Source organism: Trematomus bernacchii, unplaced genomic scaffold, assembly GCF_902827165.1.
Source record: "Trematomus bernacchii unplaced genomic scaffold, fTreBer1.1, whole genome shotgun sequence".
Classification (NCBI taxonomy): domain Eukaryota; kingdom Metazoa; phylum Chordata; class Actinopteri; order Perciformes; family Nototheniidae; genus Trematomus; species Trematomus bernacchii.
This window is the reverse complement of record NW_022987656.1, coordinates 2,578,944-2,594,575: the sequence shown is the minus strand read 5'-3', so window position 1 is coordinate 2,594,575 and position 15,632 is coordinate 2,578,944. Positions and strand designations below refer to the sequence as shown.

Genomic DNA, 15,632 nt, shown 5'->3' with positions numbered 1-15,632 from the left:
CAGTCTCTCAAGCACCTTCATCACATGAGATGTGAGTGCTACAGGGCGATAGTCATTGAGCCCAGAAGGAGTTGTCTTTTTAGGGACCGGAACAACGCATGATGTCTTCCACAGCACCGGGATGGTCTCCAAGTGCAGGCTCAGGTTGAATATATACTGGAGAACAGGAGCCAGCTGGCGTGCACAGGTCCTCAGGACCCTGGGGCTGATACCATCAGGGCCAGCAGCCTTGCCTTGGTGGAGTTTTTCCATCTGACTCTGGACCTGTCCTGTGCTCACAGTGAAGCGGGGGGGGGGGCTAGATGGAAGGGGGGATAGAGGGGGGGGGGTCTGAGGCAAGATGAGCATATCATGTATAGTGTAGTATGTCTTTTAAACCCTCTAATGTTGTCATTTCACAGGGCCCGGATTTCCAACCTGTTGTGAGAGACCGTGTAATGAATCGGACCTTCAGGCATTATCAGTCCCCATTTCACACACTTTATGGAAGAAGACTGGTTTGTTTGGTTCCATAAGATCCTGGTTCCTGTCCTCCCAAGTTTCAGTCCAATGATGATCAAGAGTGCAACCACAACCATTTCCTGCAAAAACTTCCAAGTCGTGTGAGTAGCACTTTACAAACAAATACGCTTGCATTGCAGAGAATTCAACATCTAAAGTGGGACTGCATAATAATGTTTCTTTTCATCCCATGCAGTGTGAGTGGGATGAGCAATGCTGCCCCTGCAATGTCCAAGGGACAACGAAAAGGCATTGGAAAAGCCTTGCTAAGCCATCTGGACAAATCTGCCAGTGTCATCAACAAGCCAGGTAGGGCTAACACTGGCTGGCACTCAACTTGTCCCATGTGTATCGATGAAAAATAAAGCTTGCTAAATGGTACCCATGCTAATGTCTATCTACCTGCCTTAGGTTGCAGACAGGGAATTCAGAGTGATGCGGAATGGCTTGAAGCATACTTGGGTGCATTTTCCCAACAAGTAACATACTCTGACCTCAAAGCCTTCAACCTCTCTGCGGTAAGTCATACATTAAGCTAGCAATATTCCTTGAAAACAACCACACAGTATTCAGAACATGGAAAATCTGCACGCGGGAGTTGTTCTGGCACGTCACGGTGAAAAGCAAGTGGTATATCCTCTTTGTTTGTATCCTTAGATGGCAGTTGTGGACTCCCTCTCACCAGAGCAGAAGGTTGAGCTGATATTGGATACAGACAGTGGAGCTTTGGAGGATGAGGCCTTCCTAAGGGAGGTGTTGACGAGCTTGATAGAGTCGCCTGATGATGAGGAGTTTGAACACTTTTTAATTGCTTTTGCAAAAGCCAACAAGCAGGTGAATGCTTAACTTTGGAATTGGCCTATTTTCATAAAAAGCGTGCTGGCAAGCCGGCCATGTTACAATTGTCCTGAGATGGTTACATTGTTGCAGAACCTGAAAAAAGGCCAGGAATTGAATCAAAATCTATGTAACACTTAAGATGTTAAAGGATTTGCAATTATGGTGGCCTGACTGTTTTCCCGATGCATTAGACTGCAAAGATGAGCCACCAAACTTGCTCTAACCTCTACAATCATTTCAGGAATCTAAATGTTCTCCTGTGCTGAAACATGTATACTTTTATTTCCAGAAAAACATCACCCTCATCAAAAATCCAGGTGTACGAGACACAATCTTGAGCCTGACTTTGACGGCCCTTGCGCCTGAATTTGAAGAATTTGAGGCTGAAGACTTTAAGATGTTGTTCCAGGACCAGTTGGCTCCTGTCTTGGCGAGCCTCCACCCTGGCAGCTTGGCGGTCATCCCCAATAACATCAGCTGTCACTCCTACAGAGCTATGTAAGAGATGATGTTTCTAAAGTCCACAGTGAGACATTATAGGTTTGCATAATGATGATTTCAAACGTTGGCACCAGACAAGTGACAAAGATTGATGTGCTCTTTCTTCAGACTCGGTGGTCTTGGGCAAAGTTTGGAATCCCTGCCATTGCACCTTTCGGACAGCCTGAGATCAAGCATAAAGTCACTGAAGGAAAGATTCACACGTACGTTTCAAAACACTCTGCTAACAAACTTTTTTTTTAGAAAACCCAATTACCATTACTTGTAACGATAGCTGTATTGATGACATAACTTCATTTACATTTTCTTCCAAACAGGTTGCTCACTTCCAGACTCCTTCATGGTGAGTTCATTAACATGGGGATATAACATGGAAAAGGCGTTGCAATAGTTGATAACACATTTACAGGACACACGTTTGGCATACAAAAATGATTTATATTAAGGAGCTTCATTGAGGTATTTTTAACTTAAACAAACTTTTGCCACTAAACTAACAATTATGATTTGCTTTTCTCCAGTGCAAGAAGACCCCGGTCAATGGTAAGTCTGTCATTTACCAGACATTAAAACGTTGATGAAAAGATTGCATTGCAAAGGTACAATATCTGATACGCATTTTTGTCTTTTCACAGAGAACCTCATCTGTGCTGCAGTCAATAGGTAAGTGTATAGCAGATTTGTCCGGTGCTAGGTTTGCGGAGTTCTTTTACACAATCTAACTAAGGTTAAATGGTTGTTTTTCCCCTCAGATCACATGTCCAAGAAACACTATCTGTTTACAATTCCTCTGAAGCGCTGTGCCGTTTTACCCTCACTGAGCATGCTTGTTCCTCGGTAAGTTTGTTTTATGTAAGCTATCAATCCCAGAACAAGATTTGGCTTTTGCTACATGAGCCTCCTGAAACTAATAGCCATAGGCTCTGAGAGACTTTGCTTTATTTCTTGTCTATTTCTTTCCAAGGCTACACATCTAACAGCCAGCAACTTGGTCACATTGATGAAATGCACACTGGCAAGCAACAGGACATACCCGACAGAGGTCTGGAAGCTTTTATTCCAAAAAGCTTCTCCTGAACTAGACAAGGCTCTTGAGACATTCGCAACCATGGTAAATGCCACATTATCACAAAATTGGTGTTTTCCCGTGCCAATTCTGTCAAACCAAAATTATTTTCCAAATTCCAGGCACCAGGCAACAGCAAACCATCCTTGTCACATGCACTTGAGGCTCTCGGAGAGGTGAGAATTGCCAACTTCAGCCAGACACAACTGCAGAGTGATGACTTTGTCAGCAGCTGGTTCCAGACAAATATTCGTCCGTTTTTGGCCTCCACAACCCCCAACTTCCTATTCTGCCTCAGCTCCAAGAACTTCAGCTGCGAGACCTACCAGACTGTGTAAGCAAACATGTGATACATTGCTCTACTGTGAACATTGATGGCAGATGAACCTGCCTATTTCTAGTTGGTTAGATGTTTACAGCCTTCTCTCAATATTTAGCATCAAGGCATTCAGCAGTCAAATGGCATCCATGGACAGAGAACAACAGCAAGCTGTCTACACTCATTTCATCCGGCCATTCCTTTCAAGAAATGACTCATCAGGTAAACGCAGGCACTCAGGCTCAATTAGGTCAAGTTTTCATGGCATGTGGTTGGTATACCCTGCCAATGTCATTGTTTCTGTCTTCTTCGCAGATCCTGGCTGTGTCTCCTTCAACAGAGGCAGTAAAGAGTGGCTTCAGGGCAACTTTGGCAACTTCTCTGGTTTTGCAAAACTTCGGGATCTGCAACATCTCAATGCCAACTTCTCCAGCGTAAGTGGCGGATAGCGGTTGTAATATTCTTCTTCCAAACCGAAATGTCTAACCTGTGGTTTTGCAATAGATGCTTTATGATTTCATCTTGATTCCCTTCCGTAGGCCGAATTGTTGCCACTGCTCACTCCCACTCAGGTGGCAGAGTTGACACTGAGCTCAGGGGCCTTGAATGACACCGACCACATTGACCGTGTGTTTGAGCGACTCCAGGAGGGCGATGCTCTGGAAAATGTGGAAGAATTCCTGACACAGCTGACAGCTAATGGAAAGGTAGGCCACCTTTGAAATCGGAGTAAGAATGGCAATCCTGGGAATGGCAATCCTCTACAATAGTTGTCGAGGACTCTATCATTTCCAATATAGTGTTACATCCTTTGTTGCATCATGTATAGTGTAGTATGTCTTTTAAACCCTCTAATGTTGTCATTTCACAGGGCCCGGATTTCCAACCTGTTGTGAGAGACCGTGTAATGAATCGGACCTTCAGCATTATCAGTCCCCATTTCACACACTTTATGGAAGAAGACTGGTTTGTTTGGTTCCATAAGATCCTGGTTCCTGTCCTCCCAAGTTTCAGTCCAATGATGATCAAGAGTGCAACCACAACCATTTCCTGCAAAAACTTCCAAGTCGTGTGAGTAGCACTTTACAAACAAATACGCTTGCATTGCAGAGAATTCAACATCTAAAGTGGGACTGCATAATAATGTTTCTTTTCATCCCATGCAGTGTGAGTGGGATGAGCAATGCTGCCCCTGCAATGTCCAAGGGACAACGAAAAGGCATTGGAAAAGCCTTGCTAAGCCATCTGGACAAATCTGCCAGTGTCATCAACAAGCCAGGTAGGGCTAACACTGGCTGGCACTCAACTTGTCCCATGTGTATCGATGAAAAATAAAGCTTGCTAAATGGTACCCATGCTAATGTCTATCTACCTGCCTTAGGTTGCAGACAGGGAATTCAGAGTGATGCGGAATGGCTTGAAGCATACTTGGGTGCATTTTCCCAACAAGTAACATACTCTGACCTCAAAGCCTTCAACCTCTCTGCGGTAAGTCATACATTAAGCTAGCAATATTCCTTGAAAACAACCACACAGTATTCAGAACATGGAAAATCTGCACGCGGGAGTTGTTCTGGCACGTCACGGTGAAAAGCAAGTGGTATATCCTCTTTGTTTGTATCCTTAGATGGCAGTTGTGGACTCCCTCTCACCAGAGCAGAAGGTTGAGCTGATATTGGATACAGACAGTGGAGCTTTGGAGGATGAGGCCTTCCTAAGGGAGGTGTTGACGAGCTTGATAGAGTCGCCTGATGATGAGGAGTTTGAACACTTTTTAATTGCTTTTGCAAAAGCCAACAAGCAGGTGAATGCTTAACTTTGGAATTGGCCTATTTTCATAAAAAGCGTGCTGGCAAGCCGGCCATGTTACAATTGTCCTGAGATGGTTACATTGTTGCAGAACCTGAAAAAAGGCCAGGAATTGAATCAAAATCTATGTAACACTTAAGATGTTAAAGGATTTGCAATTATGGTGGCCTGACTGTTTTCCCGATGCATTAGACTGCAAAGATGAGCCACCAAACTTGCTCTAACCTCTACAATCATTTCAGGAATCTAAATGTTCTCCTGTGCTGAAACATGTATACTTTTATTTCCAGAAAAACATCACCCTCATCAAAAATCCAGGTGTACGAGACACAATCTTGAGCCTGACTTTGACGGCCCTTGCGCCTGAATTTGAAGAATTTGAGGCTGAAGACTTTAAGATGTTGTTCCAGGACCAGTTGGCTCCTGTCTTGGCGAGCCTCCACCCTGGCAGCTTGGCGGTCATCCCCAATAACATCAGCTGTCACTCCTACAGAGCTATGTAAGAGATGATGTTTCTAAAGTCCACAGTGAGACATTATAGGTTTGCATAATGATGATTTCAAACGTTGGCACCAGACAAGTGACAAAGATTGATGTGCTCTTTCTTCAGACTCGGTGGTCTTGGGCAAAGTTTGGAATCCCTGCCATTGCACCTTTCGGACAGCCTGAGATCAAGCATAAAGTCACTGAAGGAAAGATTCACACGTACGTTTCAAAACACTCTGCTAACAAACTTTTTTTTTAGAAAACCCAATTACCATTACTTGTAACGATAGCTGTATTGATGACATAACTTCATTTACATTTTCTTCCAAACAGGTTGCTCACTTCCAGACTCCTTCATGGTGAGTTCATTAACATGGGGATATAACATGGAAAAGGCGTTGCAATAGTTGATAACACATTTACAGGACACACGTTTGGCATACAAAAATGATTTATATTAAGGAGCTTCATTGAGGTATTTTTAACTTAAACAAACTTTTGCCACTAAACTAACAATTATGATTTGCTTTTCTCCAGTGCAAGAAGACCCCGGTCAACGGTAAGTCTGTCATTTACCAGACATTAAAACGTTGATGAAAAGATTGCATTGCAAAGGTACAATATCTGATACGCATTTTTGTCTTTTCACAGAGAACCTCATCTGTGCTGCAGTCAATAGGTAAGTGTATAGCAGATTTGTCCGGTGCTAGGTTTGCGGAGTTCTTTTACACAATCTAACTAAGGTTAAATGGTTGTTTTTCCCCTCAGACCACACGTCCAAGAAACACTATCTGTTTACAATTCCTCTGAAGCGCTGTGCCGTTTTACCCTCACTGAGCATGCTTGTTCCTCGGTAAGTTTGTTTTATGTAAGCTATCAATCCCAGAACAAGATTTGGCTTTTGCTACATGAGCCTCCTGAAACTAATAGCCATAGGCTCTGAGAGACTTTGCTTTATTTCTTGTCTATTTCTTTCCAAGGCTACACATCTAACAGCCAGCAACTTGGTCACATTGATGAAATGCACACTGGCAAGCAACAGGACATACCCGACAGAGGTCTGGAAGCTTTTATTCCAAAAAGCTTCTCCTGAACTAGACAAGGCTCTTGAGACATTCGCAACCATGGTAAATGCCACATTATCACAAAATTGGTGTTTTCCCGTGCCAATTCTGTCAAACCAAAATTATTTTCCAAATTCCAGGCACCAGGCAACAGCAAACCATCCTTGTCACATGCACTTGAGGCTCTCGGAGAGGTGAGAATTGCCAACTTCAGCCAGACACAACTGCAGAGTGATGACTTTGTCAGCAGCTGGTTCCAGACAAATATTCGTCCGTTTTTGGCCTCCACAACCCCCAACTTCCTATTCTGCCTCAGCTCCAAGAACTTCAGCTGCGAGACCTACCAGACTGTGTAAGCAAACATGTGATACATTGCTCTACTGTGAACATTGATGGCAGATGAACCTGCCTATTTCTAGTTGGTTAGATGTTTACAGCCTTCTCTCAATATTTAGCATCAAGGCATTCAGCAGTCAAATGGCATCCATGGACAGAGAACAACAGCAAGCTGTCTACACTCATTTCATCCGGCCATTCCTTTCAAGAAATGACTCATCAGGTAAACGCAGGCACTCAGGCTCAATTAGGTCAAGTTTTCATGGCATGTGGTTGGTATACCCTGCCAATGTCATTGTTTCTGTCTTCTTCGCAGATCCTGGCTGTGTCTCCTTCAACAGAGGCAGTAAAGAGTGGCTTCAGGGCAACTTTGGCAACTTCTCTGGTTTTGCAAAACTTCGGGATCTGCAACATCTCAATGCCAACTTCTCCAGCGTAAGTGGCGGATAGCGGTTGTAATATTCTTCTTCCAAACCGAAATGTCTAACCTGTGGTTTTGCAATAGATGCTTTATGATTTCATCTTGATTCCCTTCCGTAGGCCGAATTGTTGCCACTGCTCACTCCCACTCAGGTGGCAGAGTTGACACTGAGCTCAGGGGCCTTGAATGACACCGACCACATTGACCGTGTGTTTGAGCGACTCCAGGAGGGCGATGCTCTGGAAAATGTGGAAGAATTCCTGACACAGCTGACAGCTAATGGAAAGGTAGGCCACCTTTGAAATCGGAGTAAGAATGGCAATCCTGGGAATGGCAATCCTCTACAATAGTTGTCGAGGACTCTATCATTTCCAATATAGTGTTACATCCTTTGTTGCATCATGTATAGTGTAGTATGTCTTTTAAACCCTCTAATGTTGTCATTTCACAGGGCCCGGATTTCCAACCTGTTGTGAGAGACCGTGTAATGAATCGGACCTTCAGCATTATCAGTCCCCATTTCACACACTTTATGGAAGAAGACTGGTTTGTTTGGTTCCATAAGATCCTGGTTCCTGTCCTCCCAAGTTTCAGTCCAATGATGATCAAGAGTGCAACCACCACCATTTCCTGCAAAAACTTCCAAGTCGTGTGAGTAGCACTTTACAAACAAATACGCTTGCATTGCAGAGAATTCAACATCTAAAGTGGGACTGCATAATAATGTTTCTTTTCATCCCATGCAGTGTGAGTGGGATGAGCAATGCTGCCCCTGCAATGTCCAAGGGACAACGAAAAGGCATTGGAAAAGCCTTGCTAAGCCATCTGGACAAATCTGCCAGTGTCATCAACAAGCCAGGTAGGGCTAACACTGGCTGGCACTCAACTTGTCCCATGTGTATCGATGAAAAATAAAGCTTGCTAAATGGTACCCATGCTAATGTCTATCTACCTGCCTTAGGTTGCAGACAGGGAATTCAGAGTGATGCGGAATGGCTTGAAGCATACTTGGGTGCATTTTCCCAACAAGTAACATACTCTGACCTCAAAGCCTTCAACCTCTCTGCGGTAAGTCATACATTAAGCTAGCAATATTCCTTGAAAACAACCACACAGTATTCAGAACATGGAAAATCTGCACGCGGGAGTTGTTCTGGCACGTCACGGTGAAAAGCAAGTGGTATATCCTCTTTGTTTGTATCCTTAGATGGCAGTTGTGGACTCCCTCTCACCAGAGCAGAAGGTTGAGCTGATATTGGATACAGACAGTGGAGCTTTGGAGGATGAGGCCTTCCTAAGGGAGGTGTTGACGAGCTTGATAGAGTCGCCTGATGATGAGGAGTTTGAACACTTTTTAATTGCTTTTGCAAAAGCCAACAAGCAGGTGAATGCTTAACTTTGGAATTGGCCTATTTTCATAAAAAGCGTGCTGGCAAGCCGGCCATGTTACAATTGTCCTGAGATGGTTACATTGTTGCAGAACCTGAAAAAAGGCCAGGAATTGAATCAAAATCTATGTAACACTTAAGATGTTAAAGGATTTGCAATTATGGTGGCCTGACTGTTTTCCCGATGCATTAGACTGCAAAGATGAGCCACCAAACTTGCTCTAACCTCTACAATCATTTCAGGAATCTAAATGTTCTCCTGTGCTGAAACATGTATACTTTTATTTCCAGAAAAACATCACCCTCATCAAAAATCCAGGTGTACGAGACACAATCTTGAGTCTGACTTTGACGGCCCTTGCGCCTGAATTTGAAGAATTTGAGGCTGAAGACTTTAAGATGTTGTTCCAGGACCAGTTGGCTCCTGTCTTGGCGAGCCTCCACCCTGGCAGCTTGGCGGTTATCCCCAATAACATCAGCTGTCACTCCTACAGAGCTATGTAAGAGATGATGTTTCTAAAGTCCACAGTGAGACATTATAGGTTTGCATAATGATGATTTCAAACGTTGGCACCAGACAAGTGACAAAGATTGATGTTCTCTTTCTTCAGACTCGGTGGTCTTGGGCAAAGTTTGGAATCCCTGCCATTGCACCTTTCGGACAGCCTGAGATCAAGCATAAAGTCACTGAAGGAAAGATTCACACGTACGTTTCAAAACACTCTGCTAACAAACTTTTTTTTTAGAAAACCCAATTACCATTACTTGTAACGATAGCTGTATTGATGACATAACTTCATTTACATTTTCTTCCAAACAGGTTGCTCACTTCCAGACTCCTTCATGGTGAGTTCATTAACATGGGGATATAACATGGAAAAGGCGTTGCAATAGTTGATAACAAATTTACAGGACACACGTTTGGCATACAAAAATGATTTATATTAAGGAGCTTCATTGAGGTATTTTTAACTTAAACAAACTTTTGCCACTAAACTAACAATTATGATTTGCTTTTCTCCAGTGCAAGAAGACCCCGGTCAACGGTAAGTCTGTCATTTACCAGACATTAAAACGTTGATGAAAAGATTGCATTGCAAAGATACAATATCTGATACGCATTTTTGTCTTTTCACAGAGAACCTCATCTGTGCTGCAGTCAATAGGTAAGTGTATAGCAGATTTGTCCGGTGCTAGGTTTGCGGAGTTCTTTTACACAATCTAACTAAGGTTAAATGGTTGTTTTTCCCCTCAGATCACATGTCCAAGAAACACTATCTGTTTACAATTCCTATGAAGCGCTGTGCCGTTTTACCCTCACTGAGCATGCTTGTTCCTCGGTAAGTTTGTTTTATGTAAGCTATCAATCCCAGAACAAGATTTGGCTTTTGCTACATGAGCCTCCTGAAACTAATAGCCATAGGCTCTGAGAGACTTTGCTTTATTTCTTGTCTATTTCTTTCCAAGGCTACACATCTAACAGCCAGCAACTTGGTCACATTGATGAAATGCACACTGGCAAGCAACAGGACATACCCGACAGAGGTCTGGAAGCTTTTATTCCAAAAAGCTTCTCCTGAACTAGACAAGGCTCTTGAGACATTCGCAACCATGGTAAATGCCACATTATCACAAAATTGGTGTTTTCCCGTGCCAATTCTGTCAAACCAAAATTATTTTCCAAATTCCAGGCACCAGGCAACAGCAAACCATCCTTGTCACATGCACTTGAGGCTCTCGGAGAGGTGAGAATTGCCAACTTCAGCCAGACACAACTGCAGAGTGATGACTTTGTCAGCAGCTGGTTCCAGACAAATATTCGTCCGTTTTTGGCCTCCACAACCCCCAACTTCCTATTCTGCCTCAGCTCCAAGAACTTCAGCTGCGAGACCTACCAGACTGTGTAAGCAAACATGTGATACATTGCTCTACTGTGAACATTGATGGCAGATGAACCTGCCTATTTCTAGTTGGTTAGATGTTTACAGCCTTCTCTCAATATTTAGCATCAAGGCATTCAGCAGTCAAATGGCATCCATGGACAGAGAACAACAGCAAGCTGTCTACACTCATTTCATCCGGCCATTCCTTTCAAGAAATGACTCATCAGGTAAACGCAGGCACTCAGGCTCAATTAGGTCAAGTTTTCATGGCATGTGGTTGGTATACCCTGCCATGGTCATTGTTTCTGTCTTCTTCGCAGATCCTGGCTGTGTCTCCTTCAACAGAGGCAGTAAAGAGTGGCTTCAGGGCAACTTTGGCAACTTCTCTGGTTTTGCAAAACTTCAGGATCTGCAAGCTCTAAATTCCAACTTCTCCACAGTAAGTAGCGGATCTTGGTTGTAGAGCTCAACTCCCAAACTAAAACCAGTTGTTGTTCAATAAATGTTAAATCAATGTTAAATGATCAATTGTGTTACCATGATTACTTAAAACTTGACTTCCCGGATGTGCAGCAACATGAACCCACTCGTCTTGTGATTGTAAGACAAGCCTAGACAATCTAAATGTAACAGCAAAGGGAACTTTTTTCCGTTATCCAGTAGGTTGCACATGTTTTTGGTGTTACTTACTGTAATACTGTACTGCTTGTCACTAGGTGGAGGTTGCATATCTTCTTACTGTCAGTCAGCTGGCTCAGCTCGCAGCAACTCCCTCACATCTTAAGACAAAGATGGATGTGACAAATATCATGAAAGTCATCAACCCTGTCAACTTTGGTGCTTTCTTTGACATCGTCTCACCAGCCATTGAGGTAAACATCTGTATAGCTGAGATTTTCTTTTTTGCCTAATAATATTCACATTGTTTCATTTTTCCACACAAACACATGGCATCAATATATTGAAAGATGTTCAAATACAATTCCTTATAATCCACCTGAAAGCAAACACTGCAGGAAAATTATGCCTAATATTAACCCATTTCTGGTGCAATTTTTTTAAGTATATATTTTAAAGTCAAACTGAAACACACTTTCATCATAATACACTAAATATTTACCTAGCTTAATGCAATGTAACACACCAGGTCTGAAATAAAGACTAATGTCACTAAGGCTATACTATTTTGAAAGGGATTTGAATTAACATAATGAGAGCCAAACATGAAGAAGTTGAAGCTGCTAGCTTAAGGTGCCTATTGTAGCTGGTTGAACAAGGTAGCATAAGAAAAGCAAGCTTGTAGTAGTTATAGTTGTAGCAGTAACATTAATAAGGCATTACCTGTGAACAACAGCAAACACTACATTTATAGGCTACAAAGATGTATTAATATATTGTCTTAATTAATGGCCTGTTGAAGATACCAGCAACAACTCGCTAACGCTACTTCTTAAGCTCACTTAGGCTAACACAGCTAAATACTGTGGCATTTCATTTTCAACATCTTAAAATTACCTGCAAATGTCAAGGTTGGTTATTGTTGGTGCTGAATGGGGTGGTCCTGTTTCTTCAGTAGCACATAAAGTAACCAGTGAGCCTGCTTAACTCTCAGTCATACAGGGACAATGGAAAACAGGCTATTTTGCTTTATATTCACCTTATGTGGGCCTGCCCCTATTCCCACTCCCAGTTGAAACACATATGTGTTAGTTCTCCCCGGTTTAGCACTCGCAGCTTTGAGGAACACCGGTTACGGAAAGTAACAAAGTACAACGATCATCAGACTCGTTACTTACAACCCAGTGTCACACAGAACGATTTTAAAAGCAATGTATTTCTATTGGTAGTATGTTTCGTGCCTAAACCACGTCTTTTTGTCCGGTTGGGTCTTGGAAGACCGGAAGCTGTGTGGTTCATAAAAACATTTTCTTACTCAATATCTTACCCTAAGCCTCACCCTAACACTTTTATTTTAAATTGTATAATGCCGTCCGCAAGGAAAAGAAATGGGGCTCAGAGCCTCAGAATACTGAAATCTTTTTTTCCTTCTAATTTGTTATTATTTGGTGCAGGCACGAAACATACTTCCAATAGAAATACATTGCTTCTAAAATCGTTCTGTGTCAGAATACTGAAATCTGTATTTTTTTCAATCTGTTTTTCCTTCTAATTTGTTATTATTATTATTATTGCTTTTAAAATCGTTCAGTGTGACACGAAAAAAATTGCGAAATCGTGTTGGTGAACACGAATCAATAGATGAATTTTGTGACTATAACACGAAATGCCGTGAGACTGTGTTGTTAATTAAGAACATGTCAACAGTTTTAAATGACTCTTTCATATGGATGTAATGTATAAAGGTCCACAGTGTTGAAATCTATAAAAACAAGTTGACTTAAAGACCAAATTCAATAAACATTGTCTGTCAGTCTGTCAGTGTGCAATTTAGCTAGGGAAGTTTTGCCATATACCTATGGGATTAGTTTTGTGTCATAAAGATAAAGCAACACTTTCTCAGAATCAAGCAAAACTAAGAGTTTAAGAGGAAAAAAAATTAATTTCAAAAATAAAACTATAAATTTCAAACAAATCATTTGTGTAATCATGTAAACTATAAGTATTTTTTCTTTGTTTTAACATATATTTTTTTTCGCAGTTCTCTTTACTTCTTTCTCAATGATCAGACTTTTGCTCTCGCTGCAGCTCTTCTCGTTTGCGCTCCTTCATTTTTTGTTTTTCGATTCTGACACAAACGTCCCAGGTGGGCGGGACTTTCAGGGGTGTGTCCCCATTGGCTACTCAGTTTCTTTGAGTGACAGCCCACTACACCACAGATCATACAGTGCAACTCATGCAGCAGAGTCCACTCGGCCACGTTTGTGTTGGTGCCTCCTGGGGAGTTTTCATGAAAATATTGGATTGCTGTGCATTATGCTTGTTGTGTAGTTTATACTTTATTCCAACTTTAAATATTTTAATACCTGAACACCTGAACACACTGCTGCTGTAAAATAATTTCCCAATTTGGGATCGATAAAGTGTCTGTCTATCTATTTATTTTATAGATAAAAAAAACACATCTATGTTTTTTCAAGCTAAAGGTGATACACAATATAAACTGTATACTGTTATTTTTTCAAAGACATGTTACATTTCAAAAGCATATATTGCTATGTTTAGGACAAACAATTAAAGACTGCTTTAATTTAACAAATTCTACAATATAAAAGTGGCAGATTTGCTTTATTAAACAGACCAGACCTAGGTTGCATACCAACAAAATTAGGAACATGCTCACATCTTACTATGATTGTCTGAAGAGCTGAAGCATTTATTCATACACAATGGATAAAAACTGTGTTGTCTCATTCTATATCCTGTGAGAAAATGATATACATTTAGCATTCAAAATTCGACATACTATTCCTAGCCTGAGGAAGATATGAATAATCACATTTTCATGTAGAATAAAGACAAAAGAGTGATTATACAAATTACATTTATTGAAATTCGAACCAGAAGATGAAGTTTCAAAGAATTTTTTAAATAAAACGAAATAAAACAAAAAGGTGGATAATAATCAAATCTATTAAATGTATATGTAAAGACATTTGGTCAAATGAAATGACACTGAGCCAGTGATAACAGCAACGCCCAGTGTGGATGAAGCTGGTGCAGGTCTTTCTTCATGCCCCCCCTCCGTGGATCTGATGCTGTCCCCTCAGAGGAAGTGGGAAAACGGGATAAGACCTCTGGACACCACGCTGTCTCAATGATCCACACTGTTAATATGAGAGGAAAATAAATGTTTTAGGAAATGAAAAATATGAAGTTAACAAATAAAACTCAGCTCAGGGGCATTCATGGATGGTAGGTTTCCTACATAGAGAAGTAGTAAACTCAGCCTCCATTGATTTTCATATCAAATTAGCGTGTTAATAAAATAAGCTATCATAGCTTATACTTGCATATCTAAACAGAATCATGAAAGCCTGTTGGTAGTCAGGCATACGAGTCCGTTTGAGTGTGTGCGCCGGTGTCTGAACGCTCACTCACTGCTAGCTATGTAGCTAACTGTCCCTGCTGTTAGGCTACTTAGCTTGCATTGTTATGGATCTAAAGTTAGCAAAAGCTAACTTTCATAGCACAGCTTTTCTTTACTTCTCATTTAACACAATAAAGAAATAGACCGTATAGTACAGCACAAACAACACAAATGATCAATACTTTCATATATTTTCACTTGTAGTATTATAATAATTGAAATGCTGGTTCTTCAGGGGGTCTTCTGTCCATGCTCAGCTAAAGCAGTTGCACTGTACAATCGCTGGAGGACTGGGCTGTCACTCAAAAACTGAGTAGCCAATGGGGCCGCACCCCTGAAAGTCATGCCCACCTGGGACGTTTGTGTCAGAATCGAAAACAAGAAATGAAGGAGCGCAAACGAGAAGAGCTGCAGCGAGAGCAAAAGTCTGATCATTGAGATCAAAAAGAACTGCAAACAAAAATATATGTTAATACACATGATTTGTTTGCAACTTATAGTTTTATTTTTTAAATTAAATGTATTTAGCTTGACTCAGTTTTAGTTTTCTCTAAAACTCTTAGTTTTGCTTGAAACTGAGAAAGTGTTGCTTTATCTTTATGACACAAAACTAATCCCATATATATCTATCAAGCTAACTAGTGAAAGTCAGCAACGTATCTTATGAGCTGGATACTAGAACATTATCTATCTTTCTGTCTATCTGTCTGTCTGTCTGTCTGTCGGTCAATCCAAAAGATGGATAGCAAACAGCAGGTCTCCCTTGAAAAAGAGATCAATGATCTCAATGGGATACACCTGGATAAATAAAGGTTTGAAATTAAATGAAATGAAAACATTGGCTATCTATCAAACTAACTAGCGAGCATTAGCTTTCTACTTCTACAAGCTAGGTAGAAAAAGTGATATATCTACTTAACAAGCTAGCTAACTTTGCCTATGCATCAGTTAGGAAGCTTACATTTGCCAC

At 41.3% G+C, this 15,632-nt stretch overlaps 1 protein-coding gene across 1 annotated transcript in view; it reads left to right on the top strand.

Annotated features, from left to right (window-relative positions):
* The first annotated feature begins 462 nt into the window (after positions 1 to 462).
* Positions 463 to 15,632, top strand: part of LOC117486775 — a 39,027-nt gene continuing 23,857 nt past the window's right edge. Inside the window, exons 1-45 of the mRNA XM_034135313.1 lie at positions 463 to 602; positions 698 to 810; positions 913 to 1,019; positions 1,159 to 1,335; positions 1,631 to 1,839; positions 1,951 to 2,045; positions 2,160 to 2,185; positions 2,364 to 2,385; positions 2,478 to 2,505; positions 2,595 to 2,679; positions 2,807 to 2,953; positions 3,031 to 3,242; positions 3,346 to 3,449; positions 3,543 to 3,661; positions 3,767 to 3,934; positions 4,099 to 4,298; positions 4,394 to 4,506; positions 4,609 to 4,715; positions 4,855 to 5,031; positions 5,327 to 5,535; positions 5,647 to 5,741; positions 5,856 to 5,881; positions 6,060 to 6,081; positions 6,174 to 6,201; positions 6,291 to 6,375; positions 6,503 to 6,649; positions 6,727 to 6,938; positions 7,042 to 7,145; positions 7,239 to 7,357; positions 7,463 to 7,630; positions 7,795 to 7,994; positions 8,090 to 8,202; positions 8,305 to 8,411; positions 8,551 to 8,727; positions 9,023 to 9,231; positions 9,343 to 9,437; positions 9,552 to 9,577; positions 9,756 to 9,777; positions 9,870 to 9,897; positions 9,987 to 10,071; positions 10,199 to 10,345; positions 10,423 to 10,634; positions 10,738 to 10,841; positions 10,935 to 11,053; positions 11,331 to 11,486. Of these exons, the coding sequence (XP_033991204.1) occupies positions 484 to 602; positions 698 to 810; positions 913 to 1,019; positions 1,159 to 1,335; positions 1,631 to 1,839; positions 1,951 to 2,045; positions 2,160 to 2,185; positions 2,364 to 2,385; positions 2,478 to 2,505; positions 2,595 to 2,679; positions 2,807 to 2,953; positions 3,031 to 3,242; positions 3,346 to 3,449; positions 3,543 to 3,661; positions 3,767 to 3,934; positions 4,099 to 4,298; positions 4,394 to 4,506; positions 4,609 to 4,715; positions 4,855 to 5,031; positions 5,327 to 5,535; positions 5,647 to 5,741; positions 5,856 to 5,881; positions 6,060 to 6,081; positions 6,174 to 6,201; positions 6,291 to 6,375; positions 6,503 to 6,649; positions 6,727 to 6,938; positions 7,042 to 7,145; positions 7,239 to 7,357; positions 7,463 to 7,630; positions 7,795 to 7,994; positions 8,090 to 8,202; positions 8,305 to 8,411; positions 8,551 to 8,727; positions 9,023 to 9,231; positions 9,343 to 9,437; positions 9,552 to 9,577; positions 9,756 to 9,777; positions 9,870 to 9,897; positions 9,987 to 10,071; positions 10,199 to 10,345; positions 10,423 to 10,634; positions 10,738 to 10,841; positions 10,935 to 11,053; positions 11,331 to 11,486 (5,343 nt within the window). The 5' untranslated portion in view covers positions 463 to 483. The remainder of the gene's footprint in view (positions 603 to 697; positions 811 to 912; positions 1,020 to 1,158; positions 1,336 to 1,630; positions 1,840 to 1,950; positions 2,046 to 2,159; positions 2,186 to 2,363; positions 2,386 to 2,477; positions 2,506 to 2,594; positions 2,680 to 2,806; positions 2,954 to 3,030; positions 3,243 to 3,345; positions 3,450 to 3,542; positions 3,662 to 3,766; positions 3,935 to 4,098; positions 4,299 to 4,393; positions 4,507 to 4,608; positions 4,716 to 4,854; positions 5,032 to 5,326; positions 5,536 to 5,646; positions 5,742 to 5,855; positions 5,882 to 6,059; positions 6,082 to 6,173; positions 6,202 to 6,290; positions 6,376 to 6,502; positions 6,650 to 6,726; positions 6,939 to 7,041; positions 7,146 to 7,238; positions 7,358 to 7,462; positions 7,631 to 7,794; positions 7,995 to 8,089; positions 8,203 to 8,304; positions 8,412 to 8,550; positions 8,728 to 9,022; positions 9,232 to 9,342; positions 9,438 to 9,551; positions 9,578 to 9,755; positions 9,778 to 9,869; positions 9,898 to 9,986; positions 10,072 to 10,198; positions 10,346 to 10,422; positions 10,635 to 10,737; positions 10,842 to 10,934; positions 11,054 to 11,330; positions 11,487 to 15,632) is intronic.